At 35.2% G+C, this 11558-nt stretch overlaps 2 protein-coding genes across 2 annotated transcripts; both read left to right on the forward strand.

Annotated features, from left to right (window-relative positions):
* The first annotated feature begins 3425 nt into the window (after window positions 1-3425).
* LOC111787678 (malonyl CoA-acyl carrier protein transacylase-like) lies at window positions 3426-7599 on the forward strand. The gene is made up of 10 exons (XM_023667698.1): window positions 3426-3820; window positions 4781-4866; window positions 5024-5090; window positions 5396-5538; window positions 5658-5706; window positions 5785-5922; window positions 5992-6072; window positions 6195-6371; window positions 7063-7149; window positions 7220-7599. The coding sequence occupies exons 1-10, from the start codon at window positions 3578-3580 to the stop codon at window positions 7283-7285; spliced, it is 1137 nt and encodes a 378-aa protein (XP_023523466.1). The 5' UTR covers window positions 3426-3577; the 3' UTR covers window positions 7286-7599.
* Window positions 7600-9098: 1499 nt separating this feature from the next.
* LOC111788938 (probable protein phosphatase 2C 26) lies at window positions 9099-11558 on the forward strand (the record flags this gene model as incomplete). Its single annotated transcript, XM_023669524.1, is given in 8 exon segments — window positions 9099-9322; window positions 9720-9771; window positions 9870-9949; window positions 10080-10164; window positions 10489-10559; window positions 10698-10777; window positions 10868-10965; window positions 11544-11558. Coding segments are annotated over 8 exon segments (624 nt in total), but the record flags the coding sequence as incomplete, so codon positions are not given.

Genomic DNA, 11558 nt, shown 5'->3' on the forward strand with positions numbered 1-11558 from the left:
GAATTCAACTACTCCCCTCTCCTATTCAGTAAAAATTCATAAATAAGTTACTGACAAAGTCTTCACCTGATCTTCTTATGTAAAATTTGATATGAAAATAATAATAATAATAGTTTTAAAAAATAAAAATAAATGCAACTTAAATTAGTTTCCAAATTATCTCATTTATTTCGTAGTAAAAAAATATAGTACGAAACTAAAAAATTAACGAGACTAAATCGAAACTTTATTAAGAGACTAAATTTATAAAGTTCTCATAATAATTTGATTTTTCGTTTTTTATATTTTTTTTCTCAATATTAATTTAAATAAATAAAAAAAATAAAATAAAATAAAGGTTTAGGGCTATAAATAAGGGTTTGGGGTTAGCCTGGCTGTGTGCAGCCAAGCCAGGAAAGCAAAAGAAATGAGAGACAGAGAGAGAGAGGGTTTAGTATGGGAGACTCTGTAAAGCTCAGGAGGGATAGCGCCATGGTTCGTTGATTATGAGTATTATTGCACCTTTCAATGGCGCTATCCATCTTGAGTTTCATAGCTTCTTCTTACTCGCTCGTCTTCTTCTTCCTCTTCCTCTTCTTTTCATAGTCTCTCGTTAACGTTTCAATAAAAACCGTTTTTTTTTTTTAAGCACTTGAAAAGTTATTCTAAATGGGTCGACGATTATGTCGTTGCATTTTTCTTCTTATGCTCGTAATCCTTAAATTTTCTATTGTAACGATTGAGATGTTCTATGATCTTGATTATCTAACTCAAATCATAAGCGTTGAATTGGGTTTGATTGAATTTTGAAATGAAACGATTTTGGTCGATTTACTAACTAATGCAATGTTTGATATTTGAATTTTATGAGATTTTAGTTTTTGAAGTGAAGTATATCGTGAATAATTAGAATTTTTGTAGCGATCTGATGATCTAAAGGTTTGCGTTTGATTGTTAACTAAGTTACTTAAGTCACTGACTCGACCAACCCGACCAATACAATGGAGGTTCAGAGATGGAAGCTGACGCATGAAGGAAGAGAGAAGGGGAAAGGCCTTATTTCTCTGTAAAAAAGAGCACTTTCCAAGAATTCTGTCAATCCACTGCATGCCTTAGCCTCTTTTTTCTTTTTACTTTTTTACTTTTTAATCTTTTTTACCTTTTACAGATTTTTGTTTACCCTCACTCGTTTTATTTACTGTATTTCTCTGTTTACCTGTCAGTAAAACCCTCTCCCACCAAATTTCTGTTGACTTTATTTAATCAATTTTAAATTATACTTTTTATTAGAATTATCAATAAAAGTAAATTCTCCTAATATATATATATATATATATATATATTTATTTATTAAAAATATAATTGTATTTAGTAATAATAAATTGATTATTATAAAAACCCACGTTTTTTTGTAAATTAGGTAATTTATTGATTTTATGAATAATCTATTTTCTAACCTTCAATTTTGGCCGTATTTATCATGCATTTCTCGTACCAAAACCCTTAAAAACAAAAATTTATAGAAAATAATTGTTAAATTCGATTGAAATGAAAATTGGATTCATCTAATAGATAAGCTTTTTTGGCACGTGAAGGTCAATCTTCGTCCGACCCCATCCACCACTTTTAAACAAAAAATGCCTTCTATCCGTGCTTCAAATTATTTCATTGGTATTTGATTTTTGATCTTATTGAGTATTTATATTAAATTATTATGGATCTTCAAACAAACTCAAAAAGTTTAGATGGAATGAAAATTAAATTAAAATTAATTATTATAATAAGATTGATGAGATATTAAACTCGGCAACTCTAAATATTTATATAATTTTATTAAAATCATTTAGTTGAGGATAATTATTATAATTTATTAAAAATTAAACTAAAAACGTATATTAATGAAAATTAAATTAAAATTAAATTTGTAAAGTAAATTATTAAGGTAATTGACGATTAAAAGAAATTACATCACATATTTTATCGGACACATAAACAAAATCTTGAAACAAACAACCTTTAAATGTTAGAGTCGTTTGATTTAAAATTTTGATTAAAATATTTAAAAATAAGATATTCGTGAATAAAATATCTAATAATTATATTTGACGGGGCATGATAATATTATTAAAATTTCATATAAATAAATAATATATATATATATGTGTGGTTAATTTCTCCCTCCCTTCTAAAAAAATTTAATTATATTTAATTTTAGGTAATTAATTATGTTAGTTATTTTATTTTTATTAAATTAAATTATTTAAATAGTTTTAACTTATTAAGTTTTAAGTATACTTCAATAATAAATTTTAGGTTAATTAGTAACACTATTTAATTAATTAATTAATTAACATAAAAGTATATAAAAATATTTAAAACGTGATTAACTTTTTAAATTTTTTACAAATAAGTAGAAGATGATAATCACTCTAAGAAAATAATTCAGGTCAAAATAATAATCAAATAGCAATGAATCAAAATAATAATTTTGAAATTAAAAAAGGAAAAAGTTAGAAAATATGACACTGTAGTTTTATAGTTATTCGCTTAAACTCGACTTACTCCACTCCTCAAACGCCTCTTGAGAATTTGAATAAAAAATTTTCTCGACTCTTTCCACGGGTGAGAGACCAAGTGCTACACCGCTCTTTCTACGAGTTCAAGAGCAAACTCAATCCTTTCTTACTACTTGGAAGTTTAGTTATACTGTTTAATTTTAGGTAATTAATTGGGTTAGTTACTTTATTTTTATTAAATTAAATTATTTAAATAGTTTTAATCATTAAGTTTTAAGTTTACTCTAATAATAAATTTTAGGTTAATTAGCAATACTATTTAATTAACTAATTTAAGTTAATTAGTAATACTATTTAATTAATTAGTAAGTTAACATTAAATTAAGGCTATATTAAAATCAATAGGTAGTAAAGTACTCAGTTAATATAATTAAATATTCAATTATAATACATTAATGGTAATTAATTGATTGATTAACATCTTAAATCAATTAAATATTAATACATTAAACAAACTTAATTATAATTATTGCATAATTAATTCATTTTAATTAGTTAAATTAACTTGCTATAAATATTTAGTTCTCCTATTCAATCGACGTTACATCTCACAAATATCAGGTCCTCGTTAATACACCAGGTGTCCGACACTTATTTCATTTACGAAGATTGTGACCAAATTCTATTTGTATTTTTAAAAATTATATTATATTTTTATTTATAAAATATTTTTATATTTTTTTAGGCAAAATAGAAATTATTTATTAAAAATGAATAATAGAAATATGTGTTTATAAAAAATTTATCGAATAATAATAATTAGACTAAATTAATAAAAAATACTCTTTAATATTACACTTTATCTTCAAATATTTTAAAAAATAAAAAATAATAATTTAATTAAAAAAAAAACTAAATAGTTGCCTGGGGGTTGGTTCCATCTTCCATCGTCTCTGCCATCGGAGAAGTCTGCTAAACGCATGGAGATTTGAGGGAGCTATAAAAAACCTCCGTTTATTCGACAATGGCGTCTGCTCGGCTTTCTTATCCTCCGATCTCCCGCTTCCATTTTCATTGCCGTGATGACCTATTCTCTCGCTCTCCCCTCCACAATTTCTCTGAAGAAGTTGCCTCCCAATGCTTCCTCCTCTTTCAGGGCCTCCGCCTCCTTCATGGGCTTCAGAAATGGATTCCGAAGCTCTACTGGTGCAAACTTCTTGATACCTAGGGTTTTTATGAGCGATTCTGTTCGATCGCAGACGGTGAATGATGATTCATTGTTCTTGGATTATAAGCCCACTTTTGCTTTTCTGTTCCCTGGTCAGGTCAGTTTCTTCTTCTTTTTTTTGTATGTGTGTGTGTTTGGTATTGCTTACTTGATGCACTAGAAATGGTTTTTGAGAAGAATTAGACGTCCTCATGTTGAAATTGAGATCTAAATTTCTGATGAAATTGATGCATTTTAATAAGCATGTTCGTCCTCAATTTTTAGAAATGACGTATCACTGTGTTCCTATCATGTCGTATCCATGTCTCGCATTGTATTGTGAGATCCCACTTCGGTTGAAGAGGGGAACAAAACATTTATTGTAAGTGTGTGGAAGTCCATCCCTACCAGTTGCATTTTAGAACCACGGCCAAACGCAGACAATATCTGTTAGCAATGGGCTTGGATTGTTACAAATGGTATTAGAGTCAAACACTAGGTAGAGTACTGACAAGGATGTTGGGCCCCTAAGGGAATGAATTGTGAGATCTCGATGGTTGGTGTGCTAGCGAGGATGCTGACCCCAAAAAGGATGGATTGTGTGAGATCCTGATATCCCTCAAAGGGATGAATTGTGAGATCTCACATCGGTTGAAGAGGGGAACGAAGCTTATAAGAGTGTGCAACGGGTCAAAGCGGACAATAGGTGTATTGTACAAATAAAAGCAAATCACAAGAGAATAAGTATTCTCTACCTTTTATGACAACTCTACTGAGTTGATTAAGGAGTAGAAGAAGCAGTCTATTGTAGAGACGTCCACAACGTGGGCCGGGGATGGGTGAGCGGGATGAGAATTTGACAGGGTTGGAGACGAGGACCGCGAATATAATCTCAGTCTCCGGTCTCATTTAGTTAATGGAGAAAAATCTCTCCATATTACCTTTCCCATTCTTAGATTTTCCATCCCGTTTCGAGTAGGTCATCCCAGGTTAAGGACTATAGTTATGCTTTCCTTTTCTTTTTCTCTTAAGAACAAAACTTCGAATGTTTTTCCTTTCTTCACTCTCGAGTACTCAGGGTGCACAAGCTGTGGGAATGGGAAAGGAATCTCAAAGCGTTCCTGCTGCAGCTGACTTGTTCAAGACAGCTAATGATATTTTAGGGTACGTCCCCAATTAATTATTCCTCCATCTTGGATTAGTCCTTGCATTGACTTTAGTTCAAGGTCAACCATACTTAGAGAGTTGACCCTCCCCTTAGACTAACAGTCAATGGAGGGATTGCCCATGAGATGTAATGTTGTTTCATCTTTGTTTGCAGGTTTGATCTTCTTGATGTCTGCACTAATGGGCCAAAGGAAAAACTAGATTCAGCTATTATAAGTCAGGTACTTTATCTTGATCCATTCAATCTTCTCTTGTCAAAAGGCCCGTTTTCGAGAAGTTTAACCTTTTGCAAAGGGTGCATACGGGTTGGGTTGGTTAGGTTAGTGAACCGAACAACCTAAATAGAGTTCACAACCCAACCGAACTTTTATGATTTGAATTGAGTAGTCTGGATTGGTCGGATGATCAGGTCATATGAACACCTCTACCTTTTCCTTTTATCTTCGAGGAAATCTTATTAGTGTCTTCACCCTTATGAACTAGTGGTAGTTAATTATTGAGACCATTCATATATGTGCAACTGCAGCCAGCAATCTACGTCACAAGTCTAGCTGCAGTTGAGCTACTTCGTGCTCGTGATGGAGGCCAACAAATAATTGACTCTGTTGATGTCACTTGTGGTCTAAGCTTGGGCGAGTACGCCGCATTAACATTTGCAGGGGCTTTCAGGTGTATAATCAGTCCAGTAAATAGCATCAAATGAGCTTATCTTAGATCTTTATATGTAGACTCTGGTGATTCTGTTTCCACACTGACATGATTGCCAATGGGTTTGGTTCCATTTTTAGCTTTGAGGATGGACTCAGGCTGGTCAAGTTAAGGGGGGAGGCAATGCAGGTAACGATAACGAGTTCGTTAACGGGACGTTCCGATTTCAGCTACTGAAACCAAACCAGCCACCATAACTTCCTTCAGGCAGCTGCTGATAGTGCACAATGTGGCATGGTGAGTATCATAGGATTGGACGCAGACAAGGTTCAGCAACTCTGTGATTCAGCTAACCAAGAAGTCGATGAAGCCGGCAGAGTTCAGATAGCCAATTTCCTCTGTCCTGTAAGGCTCTTCTAAGCTGTTTGTTTCAAGTTTCATCAGCTTAGTTAATACTGTCTCCTATGATCACAGGGACATTATGTTGTATCAGGAGGTCTAAAAGGAGTAGAAGTCGTTGAAGCTAAGGCAAAGTCATTCAAAGCTCGAAAGACGGTATTGATCCATTTAAACGGAGATTTTCCATCCCATTCGGGATAATGGAACTTGAATTTTGAAGTCAAGTACTTCAGCTCTGTTAGAACTAACATGGCAATGGCTGCATAACACCATGGTAGGTTCGGCTAGCTGTGGCGGGGGCGCCCCATACTAGCTTCATGGAACCTGCTGTTTCGAGATTAGAAGCTGCACTTGCTGCTACTGATATCAGAACGCCCAGAATACCAATAATCTCCAATGTTGATGCACAGCCCCACGCAGATCCTGACACAATGAAGAAACTATTGGCACGCCATGTAATTAGCTCAACTTTCTAAACCAAGACTAATGACATCTTTGTGAGATCCCACATCGGTTAGGGAGGAGAACGAAATATTCTTTGTAAGGGTGTGAAAGCCTCGAAAGGGAAACTCCAAAGAAGACAATATCTGCTAGCGGTGAGCTTGAGCTGTTACAATTGGTATTAGAGCCAGACACTGGACGATGTGCTAGTGAGGAGGCTGGAAGGGGGGTGGACACTAGGCGGTGTGCATCTAGGACGCTGGGTCCTGAAGGCGGGTGGATTGGGTGGTCCCCATCAATTGGAGAAGGGAACGAGTGCCAGTGAGGACACTAGGCCTCAAAGAAAGGTGGATTGTGAGATCCTACACTGGTTGGAGAGAAGAACGAAATATTCTTTATAAGGGTGTGGAAAACTTTGAGGGGAAGCCCGAAAGGGGAAACTCAAAGAGGACAGTATCTGCTAGCGGTGAGCTAGGGCTGTTACATCCTTCATAATCCTTCGTAATTAGCTCAACGTTCTCTATCCCTGGCCCCGTTTAGCTTACGGGAAAAATCTTTCCCCACTTCCTTTCCCATTTATCATTTTTAGGTCTATCAACGATATAAGTTTATGGTGGATAAACATAAAAACAAATAGCAAAGATTAAATACCAATATTTTACGTATACTTTGAGGGTTAAGGTTTAAATTCTCGTAACTCTTCAGGTGACTTGTCCTGTTCAGTGGGAAACAACACTGAAAACTCTTCTCAACAAGGGGCTGAAAAAGAGCTATGAATTGGGTCCTGGAAAGGTATGAAACTCTACGCCAATTCTAAGCCTACCTTTGTGATCTTATTTGGGAAAATGTATTTTGTGAACAGATTATAGCTGGGATTGTGAAGAGAATGGATAAAAGTGCTGATATTGAGAATATTGGAGCTTCATGATGATGTCTGCATCAATGCTCTGTGTGTTCAGCTTCTTCTTATGCGTTCAGATGTTGCAATTGTTCTGAACAGTGCATGCGATTAATCTTTATGTATTTGAAGTTTTCTATTAGTAATAATATGCAAAATAAGTTGAAATTATCTATAAGAACTAACCCATGTGTCTTTCATCTAATCGAGAGATCCCAACATCCATCCATTCGGGTTCTATCGAGGCATTGGACTCTCCCTCTCGTGTTCATTCCTAATCATTTATGGAATTCGTTTTAGATAGAGGTAATCAAACCTCTTGACACATGGGTTGTGATATGAACCACAACCAAGGAATTTTCATACCTCAAGGTCCAATTACAAGGATGAGAGCCAAGAAGCTACAACAAACTTTATATAGTTCTATTCAAGCTATGGTGAGCTCATCAAAAGAAATTCTAGAAGAAGTTGGAGACCTCCCTTATATGTCGTGGAAAGTTGAGCTTCAAGAAAAAGATGAATTGTGGAAAGTTGAGCTTCAAGAAAGAGATGAATTAAATGCACAAGATGCATTTAATGAATTCTGCTGAATTTATGAAACTAAAGCACGTTTCATTGATTGCACTATTTAATTATAGTTTAATTGTCATATGTAGGTAGTTTTAAATATAGGATTTAAGGTTATATTATAATTCACCTGTGTTACCATATTCCACCCCCATATTCTACCATTAACTAGTCATTTTAATACGGAGGTTATAAGTATTTCTCATAAGTAATACGGATGTTAGTTTTGTTGAAACTTAGATTTCTATTTTAGCTTGGTTGAAAGCTAAGTTTTTCTTTGCAAATTCTTGTATTTAGAACTTGCATGCTAGAGTCATTCAAGTGGTATTGATCAAACCTCTTGTGGAGTGGTTCGAATCACGAGTTTAGAAACGAGTTTTCTTTACCCTTGATCTTGATCATCAAGGTAATCCGAATCTTACTCCCCTTGTAGTGATTTCTATAACAAGTTGTGACGTGATGTCGGCACACCGTCCGACATTGTCCTTCAAAGACATATTTAAAAGGAAGACGCATGCAATACTTGTCCCGCAACGCTCGCTCACTTAGACCATGGGTCATCGTAGGCCATAGGGTCATCACTCACGCTGTGACACAATGTGCGACAAGGTAGCTTGCTTAGGCCACATGTTTAAGGGGTGATTGAAAACTAACAACATGCCTCCAATATAGTATATTTGGAGGCATTTCCAATCCTTCTGGAGCTCTTGTCATTTTGGCGAGCTGTCATATGACCATGTGGCACGTCCATTTGATATCTGATTGACACAAAATTTGGTAAATTTTTATCTTTCATATAGACGGACTTAACTCCAGAGAGATGCATGTCGAACTCATATTGAAACCCTAACTTCTAAGATTATGGCCCAGGACCCTACCCTATGCTTTTCGAGCTTGTCTTTGACACTCGTGTCATCTCTCTCTCCAACCTTGTGTATGCCTCAGCTTGACTTGAATGCACACTCTTGGTGTGGCCGTATCATGACACTTGTCTATTTTAGCATTCATGTGGTTGGATAGGCGCCACTTGAGAGTTGCCCCTCGTCTATCTTATCATAAGTACCGAGGATGGCTGATTCATCCAGGCATTCGGCGGTAAAGCATCGGATCAGTGTCCGACCAGCCATATTTTGAAAATGGAAAATTAATTTAAATAGATAAAAAAAACTGCACGAGCCGGGAGTCGAAACCGGGTCTCTTGCGAAGCTGAGTTTATTCTATCACTACTAGAGCGCTGGTGCTTACTAAAAACGAAATAAACTCGTATTTGTCTGAACCCAAACAAATATGAATCGAAGCCACAAAATCTGGCTCTCGTTTCTTGAGGGGTGAGAGGCGGGAGAGGTGGAAGCGGGAAATGGCGGCACTCGCCCTCCATGTCTCAGTTCCTCAGTCTCAACCACTCATTCGTTTCCCTTCCTTTTCTCTTTCAAGATTCTCTCAATGTTCGAAGAGAAGGAATTTGCTCTACTGTGCTCCGCCTTATCTCGACAATGTTCGGTATGTTTAATTCTGTGTTCTTATCGAATTTTTCGTTTCACTATTTTTTGAATCATTATCGCTTCAAGTGTCGTATGCGTTGTCATCATCTCTTTTCCGAATTGAAGCTTGAATCCTTTTCTCCCGGAGCACTTTGCTTGTTGAGTGAATTGAGACTTTCGTGTATGGTGTGTTCGTTTTCCTTTGAACTTCTTAATGCATATACGCATACACCAATATTTCGACTCTTTTTGTTGTTCGGATTTTAGGTAATCGCTTTGTTGTCCCACTCCACCTGATGATAACGAATTGCGCTACCATTTGATTTATTACTATGACATAATTTTTTATTTAGGCTTCTTTCTTCAAGTCCCAATGCTAATTTCTGAGCAATTTCTGTTAATCTTCTTTATTTTAGATCAGAGGTATCCTTGTGCGTTGGAACTCATCTCATTCCACACCCTAACAAGGTGAGTGTGGGCTGCAATACTTTTCCAATCGTTAACTTGAGCTAATAAAATGCTCATTCCCTGTTGATAACTTTCTTACTTTTCTCGTGTGCTTGAAGGCACTCACAGGAGGGGAGGATGCTTTCTTTGTCAGTAGCTACGCGGGAGGAGTTATTGCTGTTGCTGATGGTGTCTCTGGGTATGGTATAATTTTCATATATTCTTTTTTCGTGGAGATAAGTGTATTTCCATTAGCATCTTCCTTCATGCTGAAAGGTATTTTCTATATTGTTCGATTATGATTGTTCTTGTATCTTTTTCTTGGCTAGTTGGGCTAAAGAAAATGTGGACCCTGCTTTATTTCCTCGAGAATTTTTGGCTAATGCTTCAGATTTGGTGGGGAATGACGATGAGGTTGTATCATCTAAAAACTTAACTGCTTGTATGGTTTATGAATTCTTAAGAAGTTGGACCATTGAAAGAGTTTGATTACTGAGAATGTTTGCTGAATCCACCACATCTAAATGGTGGTGTGAGTTCTCTTATTTATAATCATTTACAGAATACAGAAATATGGTAAAATACAAATAATATGGAAATAGCGATAAAAGGAAAGAATAATAAATGAATACAAATAAAAGGAAATAGCCATTGTAGTTTTTTGTTGTTGGAATATGTGGTGTTTCTTTCCATCTCATTTTCCAGTAATTGACTAGTCTATGATGTGCTAATTAGCAGGTTAATAACGACCCCCAGATTCTTTTGAGGAAGGCACATGCTTCTACCTCTGCAACTGGTTCAGCTACTGTGTAAATTTTCCAACCCTTCTAAAAGTCTAGATATGTTCCATATTAAATGCGCACCCTGCAACCTTTATGTTTTATGTTCTGGTAAATATTTGAATTAATGGTAGTGTTGTTTACCTTAGATTTCATTGGTATGGGCAGAATTGTTGCAATGATGGAGAGGAATGGCAAGCTGAAAATTGCTAATGTTGGAGATTGTGGATTAAAGGTCATTCGTAAAGGTACCTGTCATGTTTAATATACTTTTCCATCCTTCTTCAACACTTCAGAATCTTCAATTTTTTAGATAAACATAAACACGGTTTCCTTAGGTCAAATTATATTTTCCACGTCCCCACAAGAGCATTACTTTGACTGCCCGTATCAACTGAGCTCAGAACGGGTTGGCCAGACATTCCTCGATGCCAAGGTATGATGATTTTCTGTATCTATATTGATTTATTTGAAGTATAATTGTGAAAATGTTTCAACTTTACTTGGACTGTTTTCTTAAAAAAAAAATCCTGATGATGTTTATCTTTATGATGTTCCTACTTTTACATTTATGTTGCTGTCAACTTCTACATAACTCTGTTGTCCCTACTGCAAAGTTCTCAGGAAACTGATGGAGAAATGATAAAATAGTAATGAAGTTACTATTCAAAAGGAGTGATTCTTATCTTTACATAGTATATTCTAGTGAGAAGGTTTGAACTTGATAACTGAAATGGAGAAGACAAGTTGTTTTTATTTCTGTGATCATCTTATGTATACGACCAATGATATCTTATGTATATGACCAATGATCTCCCCCAGATGTTGGACTATGTATTTCAAAATTTATATGAAAAAATAATAAATTAGAGATTATGCCATGAGATTTCGGTGTTATATGGTTCTCTTTTAGACCTGGTTATTTGGTTACTTTACCACTTCCTTTGACCAATACCTGCCTTGTTCGATGGTCATAAAAATCAACAGATATATCATGTTTTGATATTGTAACAGGTTAGCAACGTGGAG

Source organism: Cucurbita pepo, chromosome LG02, assembly GCF_002806865.2.
Source record: "Cucurbita pepo subsp. pepo cultivar mu-cu-16 chromosome LG02, ASM280686v2, whole genome shotgun sequence".
Lineage (NCBI taxonomy): Eukaryota > Viridiplantae > Streptophyta > Magnoliopsida > Cucurbitales > Cucurbitaceae > Cucurbita > Cucurbita pepo.